At 46.5% G+C, this 15,856-nt stretch overlaps 1 protein-coding gene across 4 annotated transcripts in view; it reads left to right on the forward strand.

Moving 5' to 3' along the window:
* Positions 1–15,856, forward strand: part of CHFR (checkpoint with forkhead and ring finger domains) — a 101,666-nt gene that overhangs the window by 56,305 nt on the left and 29,505 nt on the right. For all 4 annotated transcript variants that reach the window (XM_073559022.1, XM_073559023.1, XM_073559024.1 and 1 more), the window contains 6 exons: positions 1,762–1,916; positions 2,012–2,174; positions 2,785–2,924; positions 3,360–3,479; positions 3,737–3,820; positions 4,406–4,476. In XM_073559022.1, coding sequence (XP_073415123.1) covers positions 1,762–1,916; positions 2,012–2,174; positions 2,785–2,924; positions 3,360–3,479; positions 3,737–3,820; positions 4,406–4,476 — 733 coding nt within the window. The remainder of the gene's footprint in view (positions 1–1,761; positions 1,917–2,011; positions 2,175–2,784; positions 2,925–3,359; positions 3,480–3,736; positions 3,821–4,405; positions 4,477–15,856) is intronic.

Genomic DNA, 15,856 nt, shown 5'->3' on the forward strand with positions numbered 1-15,856 from the left:
AATGATCCACATCAGCGGACTGTGGATATATTGATGGGTGCGTAGTCCTCTAAAACGTGTCGATGTCACTTTCATGTATGCTGTACTTTTTGGATTTTTTTTTTTTTTTTTTTGTCCTCTTCCGAGCACTTTCGTGATTAAAAAATATATCCACAGTCCGTTGAGCTGGATCCTTCTGTTCTGTGATGACTAAATTACATCAAACATTTTCCAATGTAAGCAGTCATCCTGCAATGTTTCCTTTTGAGCAGCATTGCTAGTATGCTTGAAGATGCATTGTAAATATCACCTGCTGTGCACAATAGTTTATGCAGATGTCTGTATTATGCTCATGTTCTAGAAGTCCACAACTTGTAGGTATGAAATATTGAAACATGTAAATGGGCCTTAATGCATTTGTACAGTTTTTTTTTAATTCTATATTGAGTATTTGGTTGGATCAAATTGTTGCTTAGGTGAAGAACTTTAATATACAGGGGTTGGACAAAATAATGGAAACACCTGGAAACCTCAACAAAAGTTAGTTTAATATGGTGTAGGTCCACCTTTTGCAGCCTTTTGTAACCTGCGGAAGCGCCTTTGCAGCGCAAAACGATCGTCTAACTTGAATCTCTAAAATCGACCATAAATACTCAATGTTGAGGTCTGGGGATTGTGGGGGCCGGATGAGATGCTCAACTTCAATAGAATGTTCCTCGTGCCATACTTTAACGATTCTAGCTGTATGAATTGGTACATTATCATCTTTCAGATGGCGTTCCCCTCACAGTGCTTGAACCATAGAATGCACTTGGTCGCCCAAAATGCCTAAATAATGTCGTCTGTTAATTCTTCCATGAAGGGATATCATTGGCCCGGTGGACCTCCACGAAATAGCACCCCAGATCATCACAGAACCTCCGCCATGTTTTACGGTTGGTAGAAGGCAGTCTGGATGGAATGCTTCTTTCTGGTGTCTCTAAACGTACACTCAGCCGGAGGTCGGAAATAGGGTAAACGATGAGTCGTCTGAGAATATCACATGTTTCCACTGCTCAAGGGACCTATTCTGGAGGTTTCTACACCACTCAGTCTAAACGCTTGGAAACGTTTGTCATTGAGAGCAGCTGTTTTCTAATTGCAGCTCTTCCGTGGAATCCAGATTTGTGCAGCTCCCGACGAACAGTTTTCGTGGAAACTGGGTTCTGTAGGTGTTCATTGATCTCAGCAGTAATTATTGGAGCCGTGGTCTTGCGATCCTGTCTCACAATTCGCTTTAGAGTCCGACGGTCTCTCTGTCAACTTCAACTTTCGGCCGGAGCTGTGCTTTGCTGCGGACATTTTTCCTTCTCTTTCAAACGCAGTCATTACTTTGGAGACAGTACCTCTTGACATGCCAAGTATTCGGGCACTTTCTGTTACACTAGTGCCTGCCATACGAGCACCAACAATTTGGCCTCTTTGAAAATCCGAGGGGTCTGCCATTGGTATCAGGTTCTCATCAATGTTCTTACAATTCTGCAAAACAAACAGTTAATTTACATACACATAACATAAATAATCAACTACAAAACATTACCATATGTCACGGTTTGCATGTTTATAACATGTTCGAAGATTATGATGCCAAAACGTTAGGTGTTTCCATTATTTTGTCCAACCCCTGTAGATGCAGTAATTGCTTCTGAAGTAAAGAGTTTTGATAGTGTTTTATTTTGATAGTGTTTTATCAGTTGTTTGTGTTATGTAGTTACTTTGTGTAATGGCGCCTTGATTTTATAGTTTGCAGCCATGTATGCACACTTTCTGTGCTGCCTGTTACTCCGGCTGGATGGAGCGCTCATCCCTCTGCCCTACCTGTAGATGTCCTGTAGAACGCATTTGTAAAAACCACATACTTAACAATCTTGTGGAAGCGTATCTGCTCCAGCACCCAGGCAAGTTACTTTCCATAACTGACGTCCTTCAATTTTAGCATGTCAGTTCAAATGCGCTCACTTCTATCTGATAAATGTTTCCCTGCTAAATCCAGAAAAGTGTCGAAGTGAGGAAGACAGACGTAGTATGGATGCTCGGAATAAAATCACACAAGATATGCTGCAGCCCAAGGTGCGGCGATCATTTTCCGATGAAGAAGGAAGTTCTGAGGATCTGCTTGAGCTCTCTGATGTTGACAGTGAATCGTCAGACATTAGGTTTGTAATAGTGTAACTATTATGTTGTAGAACTGTCTTATTTGTTAAACTTGTGCTTAATTTTTCTTTTTCTCAGATCTTGCTTTGCTTGATCCTGACAAAAATACCATTCAGATGCATATACCTTAAAGCACCACTCCAGCGGTTTTTTTTTTTTTTTTGGTTTTTTTTTGGGGTTTTTTCAGCGTTGGAGTGGTGCAACTAATTTAAGTTCCCTGCCTCTAGATTTATACTTACCCACTGCCGACTTCACCTTTTTACTTTCACTGTTCTGGTCCTGCGATACCGTCTTGTGACTGCAACTTCTGATTGATTGGAAGTCAGAAGTAACGGTGACAAGCACTCAGTATAAGTCTATGGGAGCCACAACGAGGCGGTCATAGAGTTACATTGTTAAGTGACCTCCGACTCGCTCCAGCAAACACTGTAGCAATCCGGCAGATCACAACCTGCTGCAGACCAACCAGAGCGCTGCTGATAGAAGGTCAAGAGCACTGTGGGTGAGCGAAATTAAAAAACAAAAAAATGCTGGAGTGATGTTATATTTTATTATTGGTAATTGTATTTTGTCTAGCTATACTTTTGTTTATGTATTTTTATTCACCCTCAGCCAGCCCTATACAGTGTGTCGGCAATGCCCGGGGTATGGTAGACACAATATGCAGCCCAATCCTTATCCACTTCCAGTTGAGACTGAAGCAATGCGGACATTAGGTGATGCCCCTTCTACCTCTGCCAACTTTCCTGCAGGTTTGTACGCAAATTCCTACATTGACTTCTCTGTGCAGTGTATTTGAGGAGTGGTAATCAGTATGGAAATATTAATAAACCTTTATATGGATCATTAAAGGAGAAGAAAACCATTTCCAAAAGTGTTTGCCAGCCTTTGTTTTTGTGTGTTCCCTAAAGTGGTCTTACGTAGAACAGTTGTTTTTCTCCTAATTCCTTTGTTTGTTTTTTTCTGTTTCGGCTGGTGGCCTTTGCAATACCTTATTATACAGGTCTCCAGTTATAGACATAAAAGTGGTGAAGGGCTTCTGTTGCAGGCAGTTGCCGAACAGCAAAAGATGGGTCTCATCTGATACCCAAAGCTATGGCTGATCTCCTGGGACATGCACAGAACAAAAGACACTGTTGTCTTTTATTACCGTCATATATCATATAGAGTTTTGGTTTTCTTTGCAGTTGCGCAGGAATACGTATGTTCTTCCCAGGGAAGTCATGTGATCTGTACGTGCTGCTTTCAGCCAATGCCAGACAGAAGGAGCGAACGAGAGCAGAACCCACACGTGGCACCTCAGCAATGTAAGCAGTGTACCAAGTTTTGAGGGGTTTTTTTTTGTTTTTTTTTTTTACTGGTTTGCTTTGACTTGGTAATGGCTGATTCTACAATAGCTCTAGACTACAAAAAAAATCTATCTGAAAATAAATCAGTGTCTTGGCAACAGCACAAAGGGCTTTGCAAATTAAAAGGCCAAATTGCTTTCTAACCCAGCACAAGTTTACTTCCTCCAGTTTTTTTCAGGTGTGTGCATATCCTTGACCTTGTTTTGCTTCCACAGGTACTGTATGTTTGCAGTCTTTCTGCCACATGTATTGGGGATGCACCAGAATGGGCTGCTTAGGCTGTCTTGCTCCATTTTGTGGTAAGCTGCTTACCCCTGTGCCATATTGTCATTTCCCTTGTCATTTAGTGGTTCATTTAGCAGTTCCATAACCATAGAATGTAACCCAATGTCAAGAGAACGCGTAATGTACATCATATATCAAGTATTTTAAAGAGGTTGTCCAGTTAGAATATATTAATGACCTATCGTATTAATCACTTAACCTCTTGACAGGTTAGGTCATCAATGTATTCTGACCAGCCATTTAAGTGAGATCAATGACTGGTTACTCTAATCCATTCAGGCTTAATTGATTTTCTAGCATAGTCCTGGATAAAATGACACCATTTTCTATTTGTATTGCCCAGTAGTGATTTCAGCATTCTTATCTGGTTTCCTTGTAAATGTCAATCTTTACACATAAGAGGAGTGTGCTTTCCCCAGGGACCAAATAATGCAGAAGACATGTGAAGGAAAACAGGAGTATGTAGATCACATAGAAGGATTATGAATTCTCTTTTCGGTATTATTCCCCAACTGATGTCTTTGTATTAAGTCCATAAGTGCTTGATTCATGTTCCTGAGCCAAATTAAATCCATTGTTTTTTTTTCTTTTCTTTTTAGAGTTAAATCTTGGAGAAAAATGTTTGGACTCTGTCCTGAACAATAACAATTATGAGTCTGACATTCTAAAGGTAAGAACTATCCACTGATGCACAAGGTCACAAAAAGCTATGTACATGTGCTGGTGTACAGGGCTCAGGCCTGTTTCACACTTGCTTTTTTTTGCAGCGCGTTTTTCCCGCAAAAAAACGCATTGAAAAACGCATACAAAAGCATACAACTGCTGCGTTTTTTTTCAAGCATTTTTATGAGCATGCATGAAAAAAACGCAGCGTTTTTAAGCGTTTGTATGCGTTTTTAGTGCGTTTTTACCGCGTTTGCGTTTTTTCCAACATTAGGTGGCCACTCACACTAACCCAAACCATGACTTTACTAACCCTGACCCTAACCCTGACCCTAACCCTAACCCTTAACCAAACCATACTTAACCCTAACCCTAACCCTTAACCAAACCATACCTAACCCTGACCCTAACCCTGACCCTAACCCTTAACCAAACCATACTTAACCCTAACCCTGACCCTAACCCTGACCCTAACCCTTAACCAAACCATACTTAACCCTAACCCTGACCCTAACCCTTAACCAAACCATACTTAACCCTAACCCTAACCCTTAACCAAACCATACCTAACCCTGACCCTAACCCTGACCCTAACCCTTAACCAAACCATACTTAACCCTAACCCTGACCCTAACCCTGACCCTAACCCTTAACCAAACCATACTTAACCCTAACCCTGACCCTAACCCTTAACCAAACCATACTTAACCCTGACCCTAACCCTGAACCTAACCCTTAACCAAACCATACTTAACCCTAACCCTAACCCTTAACCAAACCATACTTAACCCTAACACTGACCCTAACCCTGAACCTAACCCTTAACCAAACCATACTTAACCCTGACCCTAACCCTGACCCTAACCCTGACCCTAACCCTGACCCTTAACCAAACCATACTTAACCCTAACCCTGACCCTAACCCTTAACCAAACCATACTTAACCCTAACCCTAACCCTTAACCAAACCATACTTAACCCTAACCCTGACCCTAACCCTTAACCAAACCATACTTAACCCTAACCCTGACCCTGACCCTAACCCTAAACCCCCTTAACTAACCCTAACTTTACCCAAACCCCTAAATTCCATTGTCTAAACTAATGGTAAAAAAAAAAAACGCATGTGCAAAAAAACGCATACATAAGCATGCCAATGCGCACATATGCTCACCATAGACTTATAATGGGTGTCTTGCTGTAAAAAAACGCATTGCGCGCGCATGCGTTTTTTTGAGGCAAATCGGACGCACAAAAAATGCAACAAGTTGCATTTTGTGCACCCGAGCGCATACCGCAAAAAAACGCATGCGCGGTAAAACGCGTACAAACGCATGTGTATGCGCACATAAGCGCATCCCATGCAAAGTATAGGGAAAAAAAAACGCATGCGCTATTTAGCGCTAAATTACCGCGAAAAAAAACGCAAATGTGAAACCAGCCTTAGACTAGTAAAAAATCTATACATGCCCACAACCCTCACTGCTGCTGTTACAATATTGAGTCAGTACCTGCTGATTTATTGTTCCTGTATAGTCCAATGGGCGGTCCTACTCAGTGACTGACAGCTATATGTGCCTGCACAGTCATACAGGGAAGACTGTCAAATCACTGAATAGAACTGCCTACCGGACTCTTCTTCATACAAACATCAGGGATTTCATTGAATAAAATTCAAGTTCTGATGAAACATTTGCCACAAATATGTAAATCAATCTGATAAGCTCCTCCTGATGTATAAAATTCTGTATGCGGATCGGATGCTATTTTTAACATTACATTGTCCTTTTTAAGTAAAATAAAAATAGATCAGATTCTGTTTTTGTAAGTTGACTGTCTGTTTTTCTCTGGGATAAGTGTTAGGCCAAGTGCACACCACCGTATCTTCCATCCGAGTGTGATCCAACAAAACATCGAATCACACTCGGACCAATGTTATTCTATGGTGCCATGCACACGTCCAAATTTTTTTCATTTTTTTCTTCGTTGGACCAAATCGGTCTAATGAAAAAAATTGCAGCTTGTCAGTTTGATCCAATCCCATTATTGGATCGCAATCAGTCATGCAAGTCAGTGAGCGCATGGAAATCATCTGACTGCACTCGGATGACATCTGAGTGCAGTCTTATATCTGTACACTGACCCAATCTTCTCCTTTTGCTCAGATTCTCTAGTTTGACAGAATTGGATCACTCTAAGCTGACAATATGATCAAATTTTGATCAGTATCATTTGCATAATTGGCCCAATTCTCTCTGATGAGAGATTCGACAGCCATGTGCCCTTTGCTCTTCAGTCTCTGTAGTAATGATATGATGATTAGTCTAACTAAATGGTGCATGTTAAGAGGTAGCAGGTGATAACTGCTGGCTTATAGACTAATCCAGCTGGGCTATAAAACACTAGACTACTGGAAAGTACAACTTTTATCAGCAAATGTATAGTTTACAACTGATGGCATTTGAGATAATTGAGTAGAGCAATAGTGAAAAATACCTTCTCTGACCTTCATACTAGCTCCACTTGCAAACACATCTTCAACTTCTGATAATATAGTCACCGCATGTTTTACTTGGTGAATGTTCACACTGTGTGTTTTTATGCTAATTTTCAGCTGCTTTTTCCATTACCAGCAAAGTCTATGAGATTTCAGAAATCTCATGCACACACATTGGTTTTTTTTTGTGTCATCAGGATTTTGTGCTTTGCTGCTTTTTTTGGACATAGAGCATGTCACTTCTTTCAGTGTTTTTGCAGCGTTTTTCACCTATTGGCTTGAATCGGTGTTGAAAAAAATGCAGGTATTATTACTTGCTGCTTTTTTCAGCAGAAAAGTCATGGCCAGCAGGAAGTGACCTCACAGCCACGATCTTTGGGTGTGGTTAGTGAGGTGTCCATAGTGACCCTGAGCTATTGTGAGGAAGTGAGGTGTCCTGATAGTGAGCTATTCTGAGGGAGTGTCTGCTAGTAGCCATGTCTTGGTATAGTAGGATGAGCATTAAGCATGCACAAAGAGACCCAAAAACGCACATAAACCTGCGTTTTTACCGCGGCTTAATTCCTGCCAAGAAATCAGGTTTTGCTGCAGAAAAAAAGCCGCAAAAATGCCCTGTGTGAACTTACCCTTAAAATGTGTCCACGGTCCAGAATCCCTGCGCTTTGGACGCAGCGGATACCCCGCTCCGCCCAAAGCGCCGCCTCCTGTTGTACGTATGGTGAATCCACATGTGTTCATTGAACACATGTGGAATCACGGCATTCTTTTTGTAGACTGTTATTTATCTTGCGGTGACTGAGCGTCTCTGCAAGATAAATAGACATGTTGCGGTCTGGAAAGACGTGCCGCATCTCTGGTTACGCAGGTCTGCCACCTGCGTGTTTGCATGCATAGTGGAGATGGGATTTCATAAAATCCCCTCCACTATCCTGTAATATCTGGACGCTGCGGCTGTATGCAGCGTCCAATCCACAGCAAATACTGAAGGACTCTGGACTATGGAAACATACCCTAATTCTGTCATATATTTTAAACGGTAGGAGACTTACTTCTTATTTTGTCATAGAGAAAACTGGCAAATCATTCTTAAAGGGAATCTGTCATCAGGTTTTTGCTACCCCATCGCAGAGAATCACGATGTAGAAGAAGACACTGATTCCAGTGCTGTTTCACTTACTGGGCTGCTTGCTGCAGTTTTGATTTAAAAACTGTTTTCTCTGCTGCAGATCTATCAGTTCTCTGAAATCTGAGCTTGGTATATCCTCGCCCACACCCCGATTGACAGCTTTCTGTGTACAATGTGCATATGCAGATAGCTGCCAATCAGTGGTGAAGACGTGGGTTGACTAACTTGCAGCTGACCAATGAATCCTCTGTTTTAAATTTCCTGCAGTTGAAGTAGTGATTTTATATAAGCTAAAAAACAGACAAGTAATTTATCAGAGGAATCCAGGTCTCTGCCCTCTATATTATGCTTCTCTCAGATTACTTAGTAAAAACCAGATGAATTACCTTGAAGGTGCATTCACACTGCAAGATTATATTGTTTTGAACAACTGACATGTGCCGGGAACAGCGGCAGGTGGAATTGTGATCCACCCGTGGCTATTGTTCCGTTAAATGCCGCTGTCAAACTCTGACAGCGGCATTTAACATGTTTCTGGCAATCGTGCCAGAAATCTGCCCATCAGTGACCCCCGTCACGTGATTGTGGGTCACCGGTGGGTTGGCATAACAGCCAGAGGTCTCCTGGAGACCTCTATCGTTGTCACTGCCGGCTTGCTGTGAGCGCCGCCCAATGGTCGGCGCTCATAGCAAGTCTGCAGTTTTGTTACATACAGGTGATCTGATCATCGTCTGTATGTAGCAGAGACGATCAGGTTATGGCCGCTTCTAGTTTCCCATGGAGACAATTGAAGCATGCCAAAAGTGGGGGGAAAAAAAACCTGTTTTTAAAAATATAAAAAAATATAAAAGATCAAATCACCCCCCCCTCTCCCTGTTCAAAATAAAACAAAAAAAAAAAAAAAATCAAACATACACATATTTGGTATCGCCTTGTTCAGCATCACCCGATCTATCAATATAAAACCCAATCGGTAAGCGGCGTAACGAGAAAAAAGTCAAAATGCCGGAATTGTATTTTTATTCGGACTCCCATGACAGCACCACGAGAGAGAGGGGATCCGCCCTTTAGGAACAGGAAACCTACAGATACAAAAAGGGCGGCACCTCTCCCACGCATCAGTTGGTTTCCTGTTCCTGAAGGGACGGGATCCTACAGAAGACCAGGATCCCAGGCCGGCCGATACAGGTAGCGGGGGGGTCTCCTACCTCGGCCTGGTGCGGATCCCTGGAAGACGTCACGGTGGCCCAGGATGGGTAGCACGGCGGTGGCGTAGTCAGCAGGGAGCGGCGTCCGGAGGATGTCCGACTCCAGAATAAAGGCCGCCGCCGGTGAGTATATTCCCCCCCGGGGGCCCCCGGATCCGGCGGCGCTAGTGCGGTGGCCGGCGCGCTGCGGGGGGGCTGCGACCGGGGAGCGCGGTATTCCGAAGCTCCCGGGCGTCCCGAGTGACTTCCGGTCAGGCGGGGTCGCGGTGACGTCAGGGGGCGGCCGGAGGAGGTGCTTCCGGGTCGGCGGCGCCACTGCGCATGCGCGAGAAAAACAAGATGGCGGCGCCCATCGCAAACGCCGATGAGCGTCGGCTCTCCGACCGGGTGCGGCGCCAGCTGGGGAAGGGAGCCCGGTTAGGGGGGGGAGGGGCGCGGCACGCATACTGCTGTCCGGAGGAGGGGTATAAAGGCAGGACCCTGGTAGGGTGCCTTGCCTTGGCCACATTACTGCGAGCAGTAATGGAGAGCGAGCAGCAGCAGCAGCAGCGGCGGCAACAGCAGCAACGACGGCAGCAGCGACAAACATCCCTGCCGCCCCTGGATGACCTTCGGCAGGTCAAGCAGAAAAAGAAAGAGTCACGTGGCAGCGAACGTGCGGGACGAAGTGATCAGTCCAGCCATAAAAGCTCCTCTAAGCAGACAGGAGCATCGTCTGAGAAGAACCCCCCTCATCCTCCGGTACTTGATTGTGGCACTGGTAAGTGATCTTCGTGAAAGTTCACTCAGTGACGAGGCCCCCCCCTTCTGTGCTTTATTCTAGGGGGACATAGTAGTACAGGGACAGTGGGATTCGGATACGGAGATCTCATCCAACCAAAGAGAGCTACTGGCGATAGAGCAGGCAGTCAAAAAACTCATTATGTACCTACAGGGCCATCACGTGAGGATACTCTCGGACAACCAGGTAGCGGTAGCATATATCAACCACCAAGGTGGAACCCGCTCCGACGCCCTGATGCGGACAACAGAACGTCTCCTTCAAATAGCAGAGGGAAGTTTTCTATCTTTGACGGCGCTCCACATCAGAGGAAAGGACAACGTAAAGGCAGACTTTCTAAGCCGCAAGACTCTAAAGCAAGGAGAATGGGCTTTGAACAGGGATATTTACCACCAAATTGTCCGCAGATGGGGTCGGCCAGAGGTAGACCTCTTTGCCACCAGAGAAAACAGGAAAGAAAAATCATTCTGCTCTCTGAATCCCAGGGAAAATCCACTGGCAGTGGATGCCCTCCTGATAAGATGGAACTTTTCTCTGGCATACGCCTTCCCGCCATTAAATCTTCTACCTCTGGTAGTAAGGAAGATCAGGGAAGATCGGGCAAGAGTTATATTAATTGCCCCCTTTTGGCCCAGGAGGACCTGGTTCGCGTGGTTGAGGACCATGTCTGTATGCGATCCCTGGGTGCTGCCGAACCTTCCAGATCTCCTCTACCAGGGGCCAGTCAGCCACCCACAAGTAGCGAGACTCCATTTGACGGCGTGGTCTTTGAAAGGTCACTGTTAGAGGATAGAGGGTTCTCCAAGAAGTTAATTGATACCCTCCTAAAAAGCAGGAAGTTGACTACCGCTAACATTTATGCTAGGACCTGGAAGCGATTCCTGTCCACCTTTCAGTTTGACGCCAGAGACGGAATTCCCACGAAACATATTCTGGAATTTCTCCAGAAGGGTCTCGAATTGGGTCTCTCCACAAGTACATTAAAAGTACAAGTTTCAGCCTTAGGGGCCTTGTTTGCACGTGATATTGCCAATAACTATTGGGTAGCAAGGTTCATCAAAGCAGCGGCTAGATCGAGACCCATACACAAAGACAGATGTGTACCTTGGGACTTAAATTTAGTCCTTACGGCCTTGACAGAAAAACCATTTGAACCTCTGGATTCGGCCTCATTAAAGATTATATCTCTTAAGGCAGCTTTTCTAGTGGCGATAACATCCGCACGTAGAGTGAGCGACATACAGGCACTTTCCAGATTGCCCCCTTACACAGAGTTCTTACAGGATAGAGTAATCCTAAGGCCAGATCCAGCATACCTTCCCAAGGTAGCATCACAATTTCACAGGACACAAGAGATAGTTCTGCCTTCCTTCCTCCCTAATCCGACCAACCCTAAGGAGCAAAAACTTCAGGCATTAGATATTAGGAGATGCTTACTTAAATATTTAGCAGCCACGGATCCTTGGAAGAAGGAGAATGCATTATTCCTATCCTTCCAAGGTCCCAGGAAAGGTTGTAGGGTATCAAAACGCACATTAGCGAGGTGGATTAGGGAGGCTATCTCTCTTGCCTACACAGCAGGTGGAGGTCCGGCTCCGCAGAACCTGAGGGCGCATTCCACTCGTGCCATGGCATCATCTTGGGCAGAAAGATCTGGAGTGTCAATTGATCAGATATGTAAGGCGGCCACCTGGTCATCTCCTTCCACCTTTTTTAACCACTATCGATTAGATATGGGTGCCTCTTCAGATCTCACCTTCGGGCTAAGGGTGCTGCAGGCTGTAGTCCCGCCCTAAATTAGTTTACATCTCTGTAATTCTCTCGTGGTGCTGTCATGGGAGTCCGAATAAAGTATTACGTTACGTAACGGTAACGGTATTTTTCGGAAGCCCATGACAGCACCCTTAGTTCCCTCCCTTGTTCACATATAGGGGTGCACTCCTTTAGAAGATTGTCCACAATTTACGGTATGTGGGAGATGGTGTAAAGAAAAAAAAAAAAAAAAAAAGGAAAATGTTTCTGCTATATAGGGTAGATAGGTTGTATATATTATATGTTGTGTACTAACCATGGTAGCCTCTCAAGCTCTGTAAACCAACTGATGCGTGGGAGAGGTGCCGCCCTTTTTGTATCTGTAGGTTTCCTGTTCCTAAAGGGCGGATCCCCTCTCTCTCGTGGTGCTGTCATGGGCTTCCGAAAAATACCGTTACCGGTACGTAACTTAATACTTTCCAGGACGTTCACCTGACAGCACCATGGAGGACGTCCTCCTCCTCCTTACAGGGACAGGAAAGCACACGAGAGGTTATAAGGTCCTGTCCCACCCCCTTTCCCCCAGTGTTTTTCCTGTCCCTGCATGGAGGGACACACGAGAGGATCGCTGCAGAGCTTACCGGATTGCCCAGGGGGATCGTGCGGCCAGTCCAATCCTTCCCCCTGTCAAGAAGCCCAGGGCCGAAACTTCCCGGTGGGGAGTCCCTCTGCCCCAAAGGCCAGAGAGCAGGACGACGCTCCTAGACATCTGACCGGCGGTGGAGGTGGTGTGGATCACGGTCCCTGCAGGCAGCTGGGCTTCTGGGTGGGCGCCAATGTCACTATCAGGCACCGTCAGGGGCGCAGGCGACGACTTGTGTTCCACAGTGGAACGCGGAAGTGGCCGGCGCGTGGTTCCCGGTCTCTCGCGAGAAGACGGGCGTCACTTCCGGTGACGTCATGGACGCCGGGTTTGAACCTTCAGCGCGGGCTCCGGGGGCAGAGAGGGACTGACTGCACACAGGACGCGGCGGCAATGGAAACAGAAGCTCCAGCAAACGGATGGGTAAGTGTGCCTGGCGCAGACCACCCTCCCTACAGCCAGCCTGCAGCCATTTACAGGACGGACTGAGATGACTAACCCTATCTTATACCATTAGGATAAAGGAACCCCAGCAGCCCCCCGACCATGACTAAGGACTTTGGCAAGGCCTCAGCAAAATCTGTCAGATCTCCTGTATGCTGCACAAAGCTACCAGACACCCACGGCAAAACCCTCTGTGGACCCTGTACATCAAGGGTCATAAGTGATGAGCAACCATCCCTCCTTACAGAGATGAGATTCCTGATACGTGAGGAAGTTCAGGCCTCCATGTCCAGCCTCTCACGACATCAGCCCCCCAGCCCAGCGCCGAGCCGCAAACGTGCAAGGTGGGAGCCAGAGCCAGAGTCCGAACCAAGCTCTGATGACATTTCCGACTTCCAGGACTCCGACCCAGAGGAGGAAGGAGAGATCCCAGCAGACAGCCATGACTGGGGCAGAAAGTGCCTGTTTCTGGCAGAGGGCACTGACGAGTTGGTCCAGGCTGTAAGAAACACTATGCAGATCGAGGAAGGCCCTAAGCAACAATCTAGACAGGACCTGATGTTCGGGGGACTCGCGTCTCAGAGACAAACAGTGTTCCCTATAAGCAAACACATCAGAGCGATGGTCCTAGATGAATGGAAAGATGCGGAACGTCAACTGGTATTGTCCCTTGACTTTAAGGGTCGGTTACCTTTCGATCCTGAGGAAACACTGCTATGGGAAGAGATTCCTAAGATCGAAATCCCAGTAGCCAAAGTCACCAAGAAGACCGCCATCCCGTTGGAAGACTCATCAAGCCTCTGTGACCCAATGGACAGAAAGGCGGACATTCTCTTAAAAAGGACATGGGAGACTTCTGCAGCTCTTATTAAAGCTAGCATAGCAGCCATCTCGGTGGCCAGATCTATGTTCTTGTGGATGGGTCAGTTGGAGGAACATATGACCAACAAGACCCCTAGAACCGATATTCTTGCATCTCTTCCCCTCATGAAGTCGGCCACGGCGTTCCTGTCAGACACGTCGGCCTAATCAGTAAGATTTGCGGTGAGAAACAGCTCCCTGTCTAATGCAGCACGGAGAGTCCTGGTCTGGGGATAACGCTTCAAAGTCCAAATTATGCTCCATCCCCTTCTCGGGCCTAAGATTGTTCGGGCCAGCCCTAGACAACATCTTAGAGCTAGCTTCCGACAAAAACAAGGGATTTTCCGAGGAAAAACCAAACCGGCCCCAGTCCTTTCGGAGAGGATTCTTCTCTAGAAGACAGCCCGACTTTAGGAGCCAGGGCAGGTCCAACAGAGGCTCCTACAGGAGCTCCCACAGCCAGGGTGGGAGAAGCAAGGGCTCCCTCTTTGCGTCAACCTCCAGGTCTAAGAGGCAATGATGCCATTGGCATAGGGGAAGACTTCGCCACTTCGCGCAAAATTGGGCCCAGATTACTCACAACCAGTGGGTCCTCAGAACTTATTGCGGAGGGCTACAGCATAGAGGTTTGCTCCACTCCTCCCGACAGATATATTTCCCCCACTGTAGTCCCGACGAACTCCGCCATGTGGACAGACCAAGATATGGTCAGTTCGGCGGTTATAGCGCCGGTCTCCCTGACAGAGATGGGCAAGGGGCACTACTCCTCGCTATTCTCCATCTCAAAACCATCTGGCGAGGCCCGAACTATTATAAATTTAAAACCTTTAAACGCTTGGGTCAGGTACAAAAGGTTCCGGAGGGAATTGATTCGGTCAGCAGTACATCTCATAGACTGGGATGCTTTCATGTGCACCCTCAACCTGATGAGTGCTTACTATCCGGTCTCGATCCATCCCTCATCCCAGAGACTGCTAAGGTTCGCAGTCAAGCTACCGATCCGGACCTGCTACTTCCAGTTCCAATGCCTCCCATTCTGGCTGGCTTCGGCCCCCTGAATCTTCACAAAGCTGGTAGTGGAGGTAGTGGCCTACCTGAGAAGCCAAGGAATCGTGATTATACCATACTTAGATTATTTCCTCCTGGTGGCAGGATCCGAAGAAGCGCTCGTCCGAGACAGAAACCGGACGATCACAGTAATGGAGTTCCTGGGCTGGATTATCAACTGGCAGAAGTCAGACCTGATACCAGAGAACAGAAAGCAGGAGACAATACAAAACAAAGTCGAAGACCTCCTGAAGAGCGGCCATGAAGGTTCTGGGCCTTATGACGGCATGCATTCCGTGCGTCAGATGGGCTCAGTTCCATTCGAGACCCTTACAAAAGGAGAGTCTCTCCATATGGGACCGGCATCAGTCTTCACTCGACAAGCCCATGAATCTACCAGGACCTGTAAAGAGATCGCTTCGGTGGTGGACACAGCCCAAGAACCTGCAGGTGGGCGTACTATTGACCATCTCTCCATAAGTAGTAGTCACCACAGACGCCAGCACAGGGGGTTGGGGAGCCCATGTAGAAGGGAAGATATTTCAGGGGAAATGGACAGAAGACATCAGACAGATCCTCCAACTTCAGGGAACTTTATGCAGTTTGGGAAACCCTAAAACGAAACCGGACTACCCTAAAGAATCAAAATGTCCAAATATTGTCCGACAATGTGACAGCAGTTTCGTTCCTGAAGCACCAGGGAGGTCCCAGGCATTGACCGCTCCAGGCTCTCGCGGAGAGAATATTTTCATGGGCAGAAGGCGTAGTCCTCTCGGTAACTGCAATTCACCTGGAGGGCTCCCAGAACGTGGTAGCAGACCTGAGCAGACAGCAAGTCTGCCCAACAGAGTGGGAGCTGAACCAGGAGATATTCCACCAACTGTGTCAGCCTTGGGGGACCCCCAGAATAGACCTATTCGCTAACCGAAAAAACTCGAAGGTCTCCAGATTCTACTCCCTGAACCTTACGGACCATCTGGAAGGCATAGATGCCCTGAGCCAGGTCTGGGAAGAACCCTTCTCATACG

This window comes from Dendrobates tinctorius, unplaced genomic scaffold (genome assembly GCF_039654945.1).
Source record: "Dendrobates tinctorius isolate UK_male_01 unplaced genomic scaffold, ASM3965494v1 ptg000265l, whole genome shotgun sequence".
In the NCBI taxonomy this organism is placed as follows: Eukaryota; Metazoa; Chordata; class Amphibia; order Anura; family Dendrobatidae; genus Dendrobates; species Dendrobates tinctorius.